Raw genomic sequence first — 17084 nt, forward strand, 5'->3', positions numbered from 1 at the left:
TTCACCTGATTCCTCACGGACTCAGCCCTGATGGGGTCCTCGGCAGCCAGCGCCGCACTGCTGAGCAGGATGAAGAGCAGGATGAAGTTGGTGAACCAGGTGGCGTTGACAATACGGTGACAGAGGATACGGATCCTGCAGGGGTTGGGGGGTAGGGTCAGGGGAGCTGTGAACTGGGCGTTCAGGTCTCACCAGCTTCTGTCCTGCACAGGGACCCTGGAGCCCTCCCTCCTGGGTCAGCCTGCTTCTGGGTGGTCTCCAGCTGGACACGCAGGGTCCTGCCCCACATTCTGTTCCTGCAGCCCTGATCCCAACCCCTAACGAGCCATCCCCCAACATTCCACTCCGTCCCACGGTTTTGCCACCAGAACAGGACAGGCTGATCGCCATCATGAGGCAGACAGATGGAGCTCCATGAAGACTGTAGTCTGTATTTTAAGGTGTGAACCTGTGAAGCCAGTAAGGACTACAGCCTCACCTGGCTCTCGTCTCCTTGTCCCGTCTACAATTGCTCTTGGAAAGGAACCGATATGTGGGACCCCTCTTAGGCGTAAGTGAGGGAAAGGTTTAAAGGGTTACTTCTCTCAGAGATGCTTGCGTTTTAAACGGGGCATAAGATCTTAAGATAAAGGAATGACTTTCTCATAGTGTATTGTAGGCCCAGAGAGTAGGGAGAAGGGGGTCTTCTCAGAGCAGGAAGCAGCGCTCTCTGACAGCCCCACCAGCCCCCCTGCCCGACAGCCGCGGGCCCACCCACCTGTTGGTGGGGCTGAAGATGAAGAAGGCGCTGGCATCTGGGATGGGCACGGCCTTCTCCTTCAGCTGCAGCTCGGCCAGCGGACGTGGCCGGGGGCTTATTGGCACCTCGGGCTCATCTTCTTCATCATCCCCTGTGGGGAGGGGGAGAGAAATTGGAGTGACTTTCCATGCTTTCCTGCTCCCCGGCTCCAGTGCTCTGAACCAACTGTGAACCCTCAGTGGCCAACAAGCAATGTGGGGTGCAAGGATGCCAGCAGAGTCCAGCCCAGGGACCTCCCTTCCCGCAGGACACCAGTCTGAGCTGTCCAGACAACTGTTAGGCTCAGGACCCCCCAGAAGTGCGGCCAGGAGCAAGGTGGGGGAGACTTCTGGTGCATCTTTGCTGCCTCAAATGCTCACAAGCTGGGGGTGACATGGGGGCCTGGGTTCTGGGCCCAGCTCTGCCCCTGACTTGCACGCCAGGCGGGCCTCTGTCCCTCCCAAGTTCAGCTCCCCAGATTGTGAAATGGATGAGGGGCAGGAGGCTCATTAAAATAAACAAACTCCGAGATTCTCTCCTGGGCTTGTGTTCTAAAGTCACCCCGAAAGTGGACCATCAGGGAGGAGCCGCCAGCATGAAAAACTAATAATATTCTTCCTCTCTGGCCAGTGCCCGGTCTCGGGGAGAAGCGGGGTAGGCGTGGGGAGGCAGGAGGGGCCCCCAGCCTCGTCTGCTGGGTCTCAGGGCCTCGTGAGAGGGAGCTGCCCCGAGTCCTCAGCCCCCAGAAGAGGAGCCGGCGATCGGGCTGGGGACGCTCTCGAGGGTTGGGGCGCCCTGGTCTCTCAGGGCTCACCGTCTCTTGCCTCCCCCCTCCCCCAGGCAGACCTCCGGCTCCTTCCATGAGGCGGCCTGTGCAGGGTCTCAGCTCCCCCAAGAACCCGTTTCTTCCTCACAACGAGCATCCTAATGTGATCCTTCCTGTCCCCCCCGGGCCACCAAGGGCCCAGAGACACAGTGGACGCTAACTGCAGACACGGTTAATCCTCAGAAGCAGCCCGTCTGCCCTCTCTTTACCCGTCATTCGGATTTCCTCTCTCCACGCCCGTGTGCCAGCTTCATCACACTTAGATTTTTTTTATTTTATTGTTTCTGTTTGTTTTGGAGGGAGAAGTAATTAGGTTTGTTTGTTTTTTTGTTTGTTTATTTAACGGAGGTGCTGGGGATCGAACCCAGGACCTCGTGCATGGTAAGCAGGCGCTCTACCGCTAAGCTCTACCTTCCCCGCACTGTGCTTTTATTTTGTCCTAAGCTGGGATTTTTGGAAAGGAGGATAAACACGTTCAGCCCCCTGGGTAAGAGGCTCCTCCACCTGCGCGCCCCGCAGCCGCCCCCATCGCCCCTGCCCCTTCTCTCCAGCCCTGCCCCCACCCCAGGTCACCACCCTCCCACCTGCACAGCAGCCGCTCTGCCCACTAGGAGACGCTTGTCAGATAATGAGACCAAGACGAACTATCCTGACACCAAACGTTCCTTTCTGGCAGAGATTCGAAGGAACACTACTGGTCTTGTCTACAGCAGCTCCGCTCTCCCCAGACTTCACTTTGCAATGTCCTCATCCGTCTTCATTCATTCCACTTACTGATTGCCTACTCAGTGCCAAACACCGTGCCACTCAGGGCACAAAACGTCCCTCTGGTGCTCAGGGTCACTGGCACAAAGCCACGCGGCTCAGCCAGTCCCGCAGACAGAAGGGGAACTGCGCCGATGACCACGGGCTCGGAGGACCCGGGAGTGAGCCCAGCAGGACGGGAGAGCTCTTTGGCACCAGCCTCTCCCAGGAGGCCTTCTAACCCTCACCCAGCCTGGGTGCTGTGCCAAGTGTTCCCTTCCAGGCGCCGACGAAGTGGATTTCTGCTGCGGCCACGGGCTGCGTGTCGTTCACCCCTGGCTGTGTCTCCCTCCCGTCCCCAACCTTGTCTCCTTCATCTGGATTCTCCCACAGTGCAAGCCATGCTTCTGCTTATCCCAAATCAGCCCAGCCTCTAGCCCTGCCCATCCCTAGCCCCACATGGGGGGATGCACCCCCTTCAGTGACCCACGCTGCGTGGCTGGTGGGGCTGGAATAGAAGACGTGTGAGTCTCTGTGCTCCTTGAAGCACACAACGCGTCACCTCTCGTCTGGGCCATTTTAGTACTCTTCCTACTGGCCTCCCACTGCTACTTTTGACCAAGTGTCTCCAGTCTCCAAGAGCAGCACGAGCCGAATCGTGATTCTAGGACGATTCCTGTGGCTGCTCTCCTACTTGAAACACTCCAGGGGGCAGGGTAGAGCTTGGTGGTAGAGTGTGCACCTAGCACGCCCAAGGTCCTGGGTTCAATCCCCAGCACCTCCATTAGAAATAAAACCTTATTACCTGCCCTAAAAATTTAAAAGAAAATTTGAACCGCTCCAAACCCAGCTTTGCCCCAGGCCCTACAGATCTTTTAAGCCCCACTCCGCACCCGCTTCTCTGCCCTCATCTTGAACCACCCCCTCCACGCACACACACAGCGCCGTGCACCGTCAGTAATCACTATAAAATGACAAGCTCTTGTCCCACTCAGGAAATGCTGGCTGAATTACACGAAAATAAAGTACGTGCATTTTTCCATCGTGCGTTTGTGTAGGAGAGGCAGGCAGGCAGGCGGCCCATTCACCAGGTGAGGTACACAAAGGATGCCTCTGTGTCCTGATGTCCTCGGGGAGGGTCCAGGGAGGGGACACACGAGACACTTCATCCCGGGGGGAAGTGAACCCCAGCACGCCCTGCTGTGGTCCCAGGACGCTCACCTGGGAAGTCGGCCGAGGGGTAGGGGTCCTTCACCTCATTGACGTTGGACTCAAACTCGTCGATCTTCAGCTGCAGGAAGGAACACGACGAAGTGGAGGTGAAAACCAGAGCTGCCGCCCCCAGTACTGAACACTGACTGGGGGCCTGGAGGTGCCGCTCACCTGAGGCTCCCTCCAGCCTGGGGGTGGGGGCCGCTACGGTCATTCCCCTTTACAAAGGAGAAGCCAGGCTCTGAAAGGTCAGACAGGCTGCCGGATCCACCAGGACCCCGGCCTGTCTGAGCCTGCGTGCTGCAGCCCGAACAGTTCTCGAGAGGAGAGCCGAGTCCCCGCCAGGACCCCCGCCCCTGCCCTCTGGCCGGGACCCTGCCCCCGGTCCGGCTCCTGCCCCTCTGAGCTCTGGCCCTGGAAGGCCGAGCAGGGCCAGGCCGGAACAGGGACAGGCAGGGCGGGGCTAGAAATGGGGGGAGGCGGTCTGGGCCTCTCAGCGGAACAAGGGGTGTCAGGTGGGGGGGGCCGCCCTGACCGGGTAGGAGGCGGGGATGCACAGGAAGCCTGCGCCTGGATCGGGGCAGCTGTGGCGCTGAGTTCAAAGGATTCCCTGGGGGGCCGTTGACCCCCCCAGCTCAGCGGGGAAGCTGCCCTCGCCTGGCTGAGACCCAGGCAGACAGCCCCTCTCCTGCCTCCTGCCGCCCCCCAGCACCCTGGGACACAGCTGCACGGGGGCCTTCCAGAGCCCCCGCCCTGTGCCGGCCCTGGAGCGCCCCGCCCTGCCTGCGGCAGGCTCACCTTGGCTGTGGTGGGGATGCCCTCCCCCTTGGGTTTCTGGTCCAGCTTCTTGGTCAGCGTTGTCTTCTCCTCCTCTGACTTGTCCGGGAGCCCCCTGAGGTGGAAAACCAAGAAACCCCAAAGTGGAGGCCTATCCGTCAGGTTCTGGGGGACCCGCTCAGCTGGATTGCACCCTCTGCAGACCCTGCCCATGAGGTGGAGGAGCCTGGAGGGAGCAGGACAGCCAGCCTGGTGGGAGGAACAGCGAGGCTCAGCGGTCAGGCTGGCCACACCCCACGTCCGCTGGTCGATGAGCTGAGTGAAGGTAGCTTTGACCTGGTTCATGGACGTCACCGCATGGGAGCACGGTTTGGTCCAAGACAGGGCTCAACTCTTGGGAAATGTCTGGACTACAGTGCTGACCTCTCCCTCCCTTCCTCTCCCGTTTTGCCTCCGCCAGGACTGGGCACGCCATGCTGGGGGAAGCAGGTGTGAGTCTTGACCTCTTAGTGGGGCTCCCCACTGGTGCGGACGCCACCTGGAAGCTGGTTGGAAACGCAGACCCTCCCCCACCCCAGGCCCCCGAATCTGGGTCTGTATTTTCACCAGATCCCTGGTGGTTCCTTCACAGTTAGAGTCTGAGAAACACAGTCTAGACCATCAGTCCTGCGTCTGCTCCTGGGGAGGGCCCCAGGCTGCAGAGGCTGAGCAGAGGGACCGACGCCCCCCAGGATGTGCAGATCCTCAGGGGCAAGCCTGGTGGGAAGGTTCCTGGACCCTTGACCAGGGAACCGGTCTAGCCTGCCTGGCTCTGCCCTCAGCCCATCTGAGGATCCACTTGCCTCTAGGTCTGTCCCCAGGGACACCTCAGGGGGCTCCACCACCTGCTCCCTGGGGCAGGTGTCAGTGGCTTGGCGCCCCCCTCACCAGGCCCCAGGGAGGCCCCCGCCCAGAGCTGGGCCCAGCCTGCAGGCCCCCCCCACCCCAGTGCACCCCACTCACTTGGACATCTTCCTGCGCCTCCGCTCCTCGGCCTTGGCCTTCTGGGCAGAAGTCAGGCTCTCCGCCTCTGCCAGGTTGTCCACGGCGATGGCCAGGAAGACGTTGAGCAGGATGTCTGGGGCGTCCCGCTAAGGAGCTTGGGTGGTGGTGGGGGAGCCTCTGGGGTGGGGTCCCTCCCTGCCCCCGCTCCGTGGTGCAGTCATTGGGGTCCCTCTGCTATGCAGGCATGGGCCCCCACGGGGCATGGCCAGGTCCCACCCCCGCCCCCCTCCATCCACTCCTCTCACCTCCGCCTGTTCCCGGATCCTCTGTGCCCGCCCTCAACCTCTGGGCCCAGCGGACCCCCATCTTCATGGCTCCCCAGCCGAGCCTGCCCCCCCTGCTCCAGGCTCCCCGTCTCTCTGGGGCTGATTGCTCCCACCTGCCAGCAGCCACCCTGCGGGTCCCTAACCCTCCTGCGCCTGCGAGGGCTCGCCCTGCAGCTATGCCTGTGTTCGCTGCCGGCTGGCCCACCCCCAGCCCTGCGAGCCGGGGCGCCCCCCAGCAGAGGGCCAGCTGGCAAGTGGGCACTTAGACCCCGCTTTAAGCCAAGGCCCCTCCCAAGGGGATACAGTTGCCGCAGACGAACAGGATGATGAAGTAGATGGACACGAGCACCCCGGGGTATGTTGGCCCACCGTAGGCCAGGATCCCATTGTACATCACGGAGTTCCAGTCCTCGCCCGTCAGGACCTGGAGGGAGACAGGAGCGCGGGGACATGGAGGGGCCGGAGAGTCTTCTGCGGGCACCATGTGGTCCAAAAGTCCCCCTGCAGCTCTGCCGATGCCCCCAGACCTGTCCTCCCTTCCTCCAGGCCCAGGGTGAACAGTCCCTGTTCTCCTGTACCTCTCCCAGGGATCAAAAACCCTATTGTTGGCTCTCTGGGGCCATGGAGTTGATCGTGGGTTCACAGCTTCCCTGCACTGTGTCCCCAGTGCTCCCCCGACCAGGCCTGCTGCCATTCTGGCCCCCAGCAAGAACGTGGAATGTCGAATTCCTTGAAAGACATGATGCCTGACCAGCCAGTGGGGTGAACGGAAGAAAGAGGGTGATGTTATGTGTAGGACCAGTGGTTGCCACACTGCACACTGCCCTTCCCACTGGCCATACCGCCACGACGTCCCCACGAGTACCGGCTCCAGCAGAGAGGAGACTGTCCACTCTATGCTAAGACGTCTCCGAGGCCCCTCGGGGAGGCCAGCGCGCTCCCTTCAGCAAGCGTGCGCTGAGCCGCATCTCCGCGGTGGGAAATGCGTTGTACACCTCGGGGCTTTTGCAGCCTCGGGGAAGGAGAGACCCCTGTCTGACCTTGAGCTCAGAGATACCAGTAGCACTTGGGAGAGAAAGCAGGCACCTGGGCTCCCCGCCCACCCAACCCCTTCCTTCATCTCTCCTCCTGTGGGCCAGCACTCTGCTGGGAGCCAGGACAAAGGCAAGTAAGACACACTGGGCACAGCGCCCAGCTTCCGGAGCGTGGAGGAGACGGACGGCAACTATTGCCTGGAGAGGGACAGCGGATGCAAAGCAGCAGATCAGAGAAGGCTTCCTGGAGGAGGTGATGCCCACCCTGATCTGGAAGGGGAGGAGGCGAATCCAGCACCCGACGCACAGCTTACCTGGAAGACGCTGATGAGGGCCTGCGGGAAGTTGTCGAAGTTGCTGCGCCGCACCTCGGTGTCCTCGAAGTCGAACCTGCCCCCGAAGAGCTGCATGCCCAGCAGGGCGAAGATGACGATGAAGAGGAAGAGCAGCAGCAGCAGGGAGGCGATGGAGCGGATGGAGTTGAGCAGGGAGGCCACCAGGTTGCTCAGGGACGTCCAGTACCTGGAGGGGGAGGGTCGCAGTGGAGAGGAGGGCCCCCCACCTGCCAGGGTTCCTGAGATCTGGGCGGCTCAGGGGAAGGCTGGGGACTTGGGGGATGCAGGGGAAGGGCTGCCTGGATCCCCGCTTTCCTCGCCAGAGCATCTCAGCTCCCCTTAGTGGGGCAGCCATTTAGCTTCTGGGACCATCAGTAGAGTCAAGACCAGTGAGGGTGAGGACCACTCCTCCCATGCCCCCTCTCCCCGTGTCCCCGTGCCCAGCACAGCCCCGGCCCAGGCAGAGGCTCTAGGAATCAGTTCCTGCACACTCTCCCCCAACCCCTTTCCTCTGCTTCTCTCTTTCTTTCCCTAACGGAGGAACTGGGGATTGAACCCAGGATTGTGCATGCTAAGCACACGCTGTACTACTGAGCTACGCCCTCCCCCCACCCTCCCCTTTCGTCTTCCTTTCCTCCCTCCCTCTCCCTTCCCCCTTTCTTTCCCACACTCCCTTGTCTGGCCACAGCAATGGTGAGAGGAAAGAAAACCACAGAGGAAGGAGGTCAAAGGGGGAAGACACTCTCTCTGCAGAGGGAGAGGGGACTTCCAGGAGGGCGGGATGGGCAGAGAGAGCAGGGGGCGCTCCGCTTACTTGGTGATCTTGAAGATCCGGAGGAGGCGGATGCAGCGCAGCACGGAGATGCCCAGGGGCGTCATGGCGCCCGACTCCACCAGCAGGACCTCCAGGATGCCGCTGCACACCACGAAGCAGTCGAAGCGGTTGAAGATGGACATGAAGTACTGGCGCAGGCCCAGCCCGTACATCTTCATCAGCATCTCCACCGTGAACAGGGACAGCAGCACGCGGTTGGCCACGTCTGCAGGCGGCAGCGCAGCCCCGCGTCACGGTCCTGCCCCGCCTGCCTCAGCCAGCCCTCCACCCTGACGCCCTCCCCGCGTCTCCAAGCACCCTCCTTTTCCTACACTTGGGATCCAGCAAAACCTGGCGAACCTTCACCGTTGAAGGAACACTAATCCAGATTTCTAAGAAGTTAAACACACTCTATTTGGCAGGTCCGCCCTCATCACTCCACCAGCCAACCAGTGGGCGTCTGAACTCCGTGTCCCTGGCCTCCCAGAAGCACCGGGCAGAGCTGACCAGCCTCCTGCTCTTCAAATGCTCTTTTCCCTTGGCTTCCGTGACTCCACAACCTTCTGGGTTTCCCCTGCTTCTCCTGCCCCCGCCCAGACGCACCCCCTTCCTCACGCCCGAGGGCGGAACGTGATCTGTGCACGTGGTACACACTGTCATCTGGGGATCTGGCGAGATCTTGTAAGACCACAGCTTCAGTTGCCACACCTGCCAACGACTCCCAGAGTCTTCAACCCAGACCTCTCCACTGAATTCCAGACCTACCTTTTGGCTGCCTCCCCAGTATCTCACTAAGATGTCTAAAAGGCACTTCAAACTCAACAGGCCTCAGACTAAGCTGATGGGCGCTGTCCATCTTCCCCCACCCCCCAGAATTCCTGGTCATTGACTGTCTCCCCCATTCAGTAAGTGGCACCACCATCCATTTATCTGCATAGGCCAGCAACGTCACAGTCATCTCTGACTCCTCTTGGTGCGCAGTGTTCACATCTTATCCACCTTTGGTCACTGACTGTGCTTGGCACATCCAAGGGGCTCTCAAGAAGATTGGTTGCAAGGAATAAATGAATGGATGGCTGGATGAAGGGATGGATGGATGGGTGGGAGGCTGGGTGGGTGGGTGGACGGACGCACGCGTGCACCTGATGTGCAGCACTGTTTTCGATCTCCTCCCCATAGAAAACAAGTCTTCTTTCCTAACTATTCTCCTTTTCTCTCTTCCATCGTTTTAAGCTGAGCTTCGTTTGCACTCTTTTACTAATTCAGGCTCCTGGGTTTGCCAGCTCCTGCTGGTCGTGCTGGATCCTTCTTGCTCAGAGTGGCCCTGCTCTCATCTGGTTTGCAACTGTTTCTCGTGGGCCCATCTTCAGGAGACACCTTTCCCGGCAGGAGTTCTGTCTGCCTCGGATGGCGAAGCATCCTTACAGAGGGCCACGTTCACTCCTGCTGGGCACCCCAGGGCTTTCTCTCGTCTGCCCCGCACTTTGATGCTCTTCCTGCTCTCAGGGTCCCTGTGCCACGAGGGATGTGCAAGCTGGGCCGCTTCCCTACCCAGGCACAGGCTGGGCTCCAGTGTTTCCCTGGAGGCGTCTTTCCTTCCTCCCAGAGCCTCCAGAGGGATCACCTCCCAGGTTCCTCCGTGGCCCAGCAGGCAGTGAGACTTCCGCCTCCTCGCCTGGGGCAGCCCTCCCAGGGCCCACGTCAGCGGGCCCCAGGCCCTGTCTCCTGCCCTGTGTGGGCATCCGGACCCCAGCCGCCTCCTTCAGGGTCTAGACCTAGAACGTTCCTGGAGGTAAGCTCACAGGCTCCTGCCTGGGATTCCAGGCGCTCTTCATTTCTGCCACCCGGAGACCGCCTTTGCTTTCTTGAAATACTGTTATTATGGCTCAGGCAGTGTTTGGAGTGGGCAGGCCCAGGTCGGAACTGCCCCCCTTTTGTCTGACTCCGCTCCTGGTCACCGTCCCGAGCTCCCCACACAGGGGACGCCTGCCACGGGGATGCGGCTGCCTGATGGGCCTCCCACTAACACGGTCTCTCAAGAACTCACGTCTGATCATGCACTAAGCTTCCTTGGCCTCATGGTGCCTGCAGTTTAAAGTCCTGACTCTTTGCTGAGGTATTTAGGGCCCTCGACGATCAAACGTGCCCGGCCTGCTCTCAGGGACACACCACCTTCCATGGCTCCTGGGTTCACCAGGCTGCCCCGTGTCTCCACACCTCTGCACCTGCTGCTCCTTCTGGAGTTCCCTCCTCCCTTGACCATCTGGGGCTTGTCTGCTTATTCTTTAAGGTCCCCAGAGCGCCAGCATGCCCTCCCCTGTAACCCTTCTCCTGTTACCTTATATTCACCTTCACCACTGCCCCCCCATATTGGCCTGACGACACTTACTAATGTCTGTCTTCTCCTCTGATTAAGGAAGCTCCTTTTTAAATCTGTTTTTCCTTTTTTAAAATTTACAATGTTGTGTTAGTTTCTGGCATACAGCACAGTGATTCAGTTATATATATAGTGTGTGTGTGTGTGTTCTTTTTCATTACAGGTTATTACAAGCCATTGAATGTAGTTCTCTGTGCTCTACAGAAGATCTTTGTTTATCTATTCTATACATAGTAGTTGGTATTAGCCAACCCCAATCTCCCAATTTATCCCTCCATACCCTGCTCCCCCCCGGTAACCATAAGTTTGTTTTCTATGTCTGTGAATCTGTTTCTGTTTTATAAATAAGTTTGTTTGTATCTTTTTTTTAGATTCCACATATAAGTGACATCATGATATTTGTCTTTCTCTGTCTGGCTCAGTTCTCTTAGTATGATGATCTCCAAGTCCATCCATGTTGCTGCAAATGACGTTGTTTCATTTTTCATGGCTGAGTAGTATTCCAGTGTGTATATATAACACATATACACCACATTTTTTGTATGCAGTTGTCTGTCTGTGAAGGAAGCCCCTGAAGGCAAGAGCAGTGCCTTCCCTGACCGTGCAGCCTGAGATCGGTTTGTGGGCCTTACAGATAGCATACGTGTAGCAAGTGGTTGGTGAAAGTCTGCTGTTTCTGGAGTAGAACTTGGATGTACGGGGTCCTCAATGACTGGTAATCTGTATGTATGTACAGCCTCTGTGATTGTCATAATTTGCCCAGACTCCTGGTGGTCATTGTCCCCGGTGATGCCATGAGAAGGAAAGTCCACCTTCCTGTGGCTTCTAGAAAACAGTGTCAACATCTAACCACCCTCTTCTGCAAAACCTGAGGCCCGACGGCCGCCTGGGCCGTCAGCCACGCAGCTCACCTTGCAAGTGGGTCAACCAGAGAGGCTGGTGGTGGTGCTCGGAGGCGATGGACAGGGTGTTGAGGGCAACGATCAGGATGACCAGCCAGTAGAAGACCCTGGACTTCACCACGTCATGGCACTTCCAGCGGAAGATGCGGTTCCACTGCCTCCAGTGACGGCTGAGGACAGGCCGGGAGGCCGGAGGCCGAGGCTGCGTTACGCCGAGTCCCCACCTTCCCGAGGCCGCTCTCAGACCAGCTCCGGCCAAGGGTAGTCTGACCACCCACCCCTCCCCCAGGCCGGGCACAGAGTGGGGCCCCATACATTTCGATCGTAATTAAAGCCACACTGGGAGGCCCCGTTTTGCCCATCATAAAGGCAGTTCTTTGACAAACTGATAACATCTGGTGTTGGGGAGGCAGTGCAGAAAGGGCGCCTTCTCTGTCAGCGCGACCTCTGCGCAGCGTTTACCGAAGTTTAGAATCCGCGTACCCTTGACCCAGCAAGCTCATTTCTAGGGATCTGCCCGGCAGAGATGCTCACTCACACTTATGCACAGCTGTTCCCTGAAGCGCTGTTTGTATTGCCCTAAACTGGAAAGATTAAACAGACTGTGCCATATTCATGCGGCGGAATATTTTACGTCCAAAGATATACCAAAGGTGTGTGAGCGATCACGCCGCACAAAGATGTGGAGGAATCTTAAATGCACGTCACTGAGTGGAAGAGGCCACTCTGAGACGGCCGCACACGAGTAAGTCCGACTAAATGACGTTCTGCAAAAGGCAAGACTGTGGAGACAGCAGGAAGGCAGTGGCTGGCTGCTGGGGTGGGAGGCGGGGGTGAGCAGGCAGAGCGAGGGTTTTAGGGCCGTGAAAATTCTCCGGGTGCTAGGACAGTAGGTGCGTGCCGTTACACATTTGTCTGAACCCACGACACGTAGGACCTTACAGATAGCATACGTGTAGCAAGTGGTTGGTGAAAGTCTGCTGTTTCTGGAGTAGAACTTGGATGTACGGGGTCCTCAATGACTGGTAATCTGTATGTATGTACAGCCTCTGTGATTGTCATAATTTGCCCAGAGAGAGGCTGACGAGGCGTGGACACCGGGGGAGGACGCTGTGTCAGTGTGGGTTCATCTGTCGTAACAAGTGGTCCATCTGGTGGGGCTGCTGATCCTGGGGTGGCTGTGCACGTGGGGGGCAGGGGGTACACGGGAGATCTCTGTACTTTCTGAACAATTTTGCCGTGAACCTGAAACTGCTCTGGAAAAAGGGAAGTCTTCAGGAAAAAAAAGGTGTGTGTGTATAAAGTCGCCCTTCGGAGACAATTTTACGTTAAAAATATCAGTGGCTAGTTTGCATGTGTGTCGTAGTCATTCACCCAAAACCCCTCCTATGTGTCAGGTGCCGTGGTTGGCTCTGCAGTGACGGTGGTTAACATGAGAAACCGCGTCACGTACAAAGAGAAAACAAAAAAGCAACCTGGGTGGGAGTGTATGTGTGTGCGAGCGTGTGCGTGTGCGTGTAAGAGAGATGAAAGACTGGAGGGGCCTGGGAGCGATGCAGAGCTAACTGTCACCATGGTTACCTCTTCGAAGGCAGTGAGGACCTTTCTCTTTTCCTCGGTGTTTTTCTCTATTGTTGTGTCTTTCGAAATCACAGTTATGTATGAATTTGTAAAGGCAGCAGCCAGCTGGATGAACACACGGTCCTCTTGAGACAAAGGCGCCAGAGCTTCCAGCATCCCTGTCTCCAGCCCCCTGCCTGCAATGCTCCCGCCTCCCCGCTTCCTCCTGGAGCAGAGGTTCTCATTACCTACACGCCTCCCCCAGCTTTCTTCCCTACATGGTATGTAAATAGGTCGGCTACTGAGTGCCCTGTGATTATGCTAAGAGATTGGGGAAGTGACCCAAAAGCCACCCAGGGGAAGAGGACTGGGCTCTCCCTGCATGTCTCAGGATGCTGGGGCTGGGAGGACGTGAAGCTGGGCAGACACTCACACAAACTGGATGATTTTGTTCAAGCCCGCGATTTCGTACAAGCTCTCCGTGTCTGAGCCGCCTTCATCCAAAGCCAGCTTCCCTGGGGACAGAGAGGTACAGTTGGCCAGGCTTCTAGACCTCTCAGTGTGGACACACCCAGAAAGGCCCACCGACTGAGGACACCTGTGACAGTGGCCCTGGGTGGGCCTGGACCCCTCCCTCTGTGCCTTCCAGAGCCCGCGTCTGCAGGGAGGCCGGGCTACCAAGGGCAGCCCGGTACTCCGCTGCTTCCTGCGCCGGGAGGGCCCTGGACAGCCAGGCTGCCTCCATCCCCTGGTGCGAGGCTTAGCCTCTAAGGGCGGGGGTTTTTCTTGTCTGCACAGTGGCGATGTGCCCCTCCCCGGGCTGCGGGGGCTTGGGTGGGGAGGTGTCTCACTGGGGGGGGGGGTCCCAGCCCCAACCTTCTTTCAAGTCGTCCACGTCCATGACCTCGCCCTGCGTGATCCAGCTCAGGTAGCCCCGGAGGTCCTCCTCCAGCTGCTGCTTCTCCCGCAGCTTCTGGAAGGTTCCCCTGGACTTGGCCTTCTCCCGTTCCTTGGTGAACTCCCTGCGGTGGGGCGAGCAGATGGGGGAGAAGGGAGAAGGGGGGAGGATGGAGATTCCGGGGCTAGGGACTGCGTTCTGGGGCTGGACGTGCCCCTCCCTCTGGCCTGGTGCCTCCTGGGGTGCCGGGCCCTTCAAGGTGGCTGAGGGGCAGCCCCCCCAGCCCCCCCTCCAGGAGCGCCTTGAGCCCTGGGGGGCCTCCTCCATTTCTCCTCCTCATCCCGTCTCACTTCTGCCGCCTTGTCTTGGGTGACCTTTGACATTGGGGTTAGTGACATGACCGTCCATTGCCCTAACGGGATCCACTACGTATCCTCCGTGGATTTCTGAGCCGCCTGGATCCTTTGGGCTCCCTGAGCAATTCAGCTCTGCTTACAGGCCTAAGGCCCCGGGCAGTGCTCCCGGGCCCAGAAGAAGCCAGGCGGCAGCACCACGCGGACGGGGACCGGCGGTCAGCGAGGGGTCAGAGCAGCGGAGGCTGCACTCGGCCCCCAGTGGGGAGGGAATGGAGGCCGGGGGCTCTGCTCGTGTGCCCACCGCCGGCCCCGCCCTCAGCACTGTCTGGGGTGGCCCAGGCCGGGCCCTCGACTGTGTTGTGCTGGGGCCACTTTGAGGTCCCACAAAACCCAAGGCCCCTTCTCACAACAGATTTGTAAAATGTTCCACATGAAATCAAGGAACCAGTGGCATTAAAACGTAGCTGTTGCAGCGCAAAGACGTGGCGATAGAGCAGCGCAGATGCGCTCCCCCGTCCCCTGGCCGGCAAGGCCCAGCTGCTGGCCTGTCAGCTACCACAGCTCAGAGCTGCAACATTTGAGTAACTGCGATGTAACGAGTGAGCCTACTGGGACGAGTCACCAGCAGGGCTGCCACCGCTGCGCCTTGCTGCCGGCACGCTTCGTGACAGGAGACGCTGAATTTCAGTTAGAGTTAACAAGAACAAAGGCAAGCTCTTCCCACCCGAGTCCACCAAGTCCACGGACCCCTGAGTTCTATGCGCAGCGTGTCTGGCGGGACGCTCCTGGGGTGAGGGAGGGCCACCTGTAGGCCGTGACTGTGGCTCGGGTGGGGGCACCGCAGAGAGGACAGCTCTGGTTCTAGTACCTAGTGCCTGTGATGAGCTGGGCTCTGTTTTAAGTACTTCACAGGTATTAACTCATTTAATCCCCGCAACGATCCTGTGAAACAGGTACTGAAATTGTTCCTATTTGACAGATGTGGACCCTGAGGCACAGAGAGGTTGGGTGAGTAGGCAAAGGTCACACAGCCACCAAGCAGTCGTGCAAGGATTTACACTTGGGCCGGCTAGCTCCAGAGTCTGTGTGCTCAGTGCCGAGCACCCTCTCACAAACATCCAGGGGCAGGAGGCGGGGGTCTCCAGGGCTTCAGGCAGAGGGAGGGTGGATGTGGCGGGGCAGAAGGAAGTGAGGATGGGAGAGGGCTTGAGGAGAAGGGAGAGGATGAGAGCGGAGGGCTCCTGCCTGCACCTTCTGTCTCCTCCTTGCTAACGGGGAGCATGCCCTCGGGCTAAGGGGCCCAGGGAGGAGTGAGGGCTCTAAGCCGCACGTCCCTGCCCTGCTTCTCCTCCCCTTCCTCTGTCTCCCTTCCCTGTCCTCCCCTCCCCACCCCTCCCCCTCCCCCACTGCCTTTGAGCCCCTTACCCACTCAGGACGCCCAGCACCAGGTTGAGGATGAAGAAGGAGCCCAGCAGAATGAGGGTGACAAAGTAGATCCAGGGCCACTCGTTCCCGATGGCGTCGTTGACCTGGTCCAGACGGAGGTGTGAGTCCCGTCCCAGACCTGAGGGCTTAGGCCCCCTTCTCAAGCCGCCCCACTCACTCCATCTGACCCTGGGGACAAGGAAAGAGGCCATCTGGGTCCAGAGAGGGGACCCTTTCTAGCCTGAGGACCTGGGATGGGGCCTTGCTGACAGGCCACCTGGCCAGGCAGGAATGACCCCTGCCTCCCTCCAAGCACGGGCTCCCTGCCCTGCCTGTGCCCGCAGGCTGTCTCCAGTCAGCTTCCTTACAGCCGAGAGGCTTCCCAGCAGAAGAAACACTAAGAAGTCTGGGCCTGCACTTGGCCGGCTCCTCCAGGAACCACCTCTGTGACCCTGGGCAAGTCGCCTACATCTCTGAGCACCGTCCCATTGGCCTCATGAGGGAAGGACGTTAATCTGCTTCTCGCAGGCTTGTCATGGGCAAAAGCACTCGTGACAGTCCCCTAAAATGTTAATAACTGGCCACTGTACCCTGAGCTGACGAAAACCATACTAACCCCGTGTATTTGCAAAGCACTTCGCAGTTTTATAGCTCCCACCCCACCCCGTAGGCGGGTCACTCTGGCTAGGAGCTTGGAGCTGAGTGGGTTGGAGGTCAGTGCTTGGCTCTGATGCTCAGGAGTCCAACAGAGGCCAAGTTCTGAACCTCTCTGGGCCTCCGTTTCCTTATCTGGAAAATGGGATGAATGCCTTCCGTTGTCAGAGGATGAAGTGAGAAACACAGCCCAGCTCCTAGTCACACCGAGTCGTGATGCTGTCCACCGGGAGAGCTTGCGCACCGCTGGCCGTGGGCGGCGCTCCGGTAACTCAGCTGACCCCCCACTAGCCATCATAACTACCCTGCGACGCAGCTGGGATTTTTATTTTACAGACGAGGAACCTGACATCCAACCATATTTCTACGGGAAAGCGGTCTTGCCCAGCAGCAAGAAGAGAGGCTCGAAGGGCCCTCCCCGCCAGGAGATCTGAGATTCTTGGCCGTCAGGAGCGAGCCACTCCCAGCCGGGCTTAGGGGGAAGTTAGGAGCTGAGACCAGGACCAACGGAGCTCCTGGGTCTGTGCGCACACAGCAGGTACCCTGGCCTGCCCAGTGGAGGCTGCGACACCCACCTGGGGTGGGTGGAGAGAGGCAGCGGACCCTCAGTCTGGGGCTGGCAGGCCCCACCCACTCCCAGCAAGCCGGAGCCCGTGCGGCGGGCCGGGGCCCAGACCCACCCAGTAGAGGACGTCGGTCCAGCCCTCCATGGTGATGCACTGGTACACAGTGAGCATGGAGAAGCCGAAGTTGTCGAAGTGGGTGATGCCGTGGTTGGGCCCCGGCCAGCCGCCCCGGCACTCGCTGCCGTTGATGGTGCAGGGGCGGCCTGAGCCCGTCCGGGCGCAGGGCGACGGCTTCTCATTCTCCACCGTGGCCACGATGTCTGCAGGGAGCAGAGGGCAGGTGAGCACCAGGTGGCAGGCGAGGGTCAGTAACGGGGGAGGGCCTTGACAGCAGGTGACAGTTGGGCGTGGCGGGACTAGGATGCCTTCGCAGACCTCACAAGACCGCCCCGCTCCGAGGGTGTGGTGGGGACGGTGGGGCGGCCGGGCCGAGGGCGGGGACACAGACACGGGTAT

At 59.3% G+C, this 17084-nt stretch overlaps 1 protein-coding gene across 1 annotated transcript in view; it reads right to left on the minus strand.

Moving 5' to 3' along the window:
* CACNA1S (calcium voltage-gated channel subunit alpha1 S) overlaps positions 1-17084 on the minus strand; it is a 58878-nt gene that overhangs the window by 24232 nt on the left and 17562 nt on the right. Inside the window, exons 6-18 of the mRNA XM_072948263.1 lie at positions 16683-16888; positions 15349-15452; positions 13546-13691; positions 13103-13184; positions 11119-11279; positions 7831-8056; positions 6996-7203; positions 5951-6071; positions 5340-5454; positions 4359-4452; positions 3570-3639; positions 758-890; positions 6-135 (exon numbers count right to left, since the gene is read on the minus strand). Coding sequence (XP_072804364.1) covers positions 6-135; positions 758-890; positions 3570-3639; positions 4359-4452; positions 5340-5454; positions 5951-6071; positions 6996-7203; positions 7831-8056; positions 11119-11279; positions 13103-13184; positions 13546-13691; positions 15349-15452; positions 16683-16888 — 1796 coding nt within the window. The remainder of the gene's footprint in view (positions 1-5; positions 136-757; positions 891-3569; positions 3640-4358; positions 4453-5339; positions 5455-5950; positions 6072-6995; positions 7204-7830; positions 8057-11118; positions 11280-13102; positions 13185-13545; positions 13692-15348; positions 15453-16682; positions 16889-17084) is intronic.

Source organism: Vicugna pacos, chromosome 23, assembly GCF_048564905.1.
Source record: "Vicugna pacos chromosome 23, VicPac4, whole genome shotgun sequence".
Lineage (NCBI taxonomy): Eukaryota > Metazoa > Chordata > Mammalia > Artiodactyla > Camelidae > Vicugna > Vicugna pacos.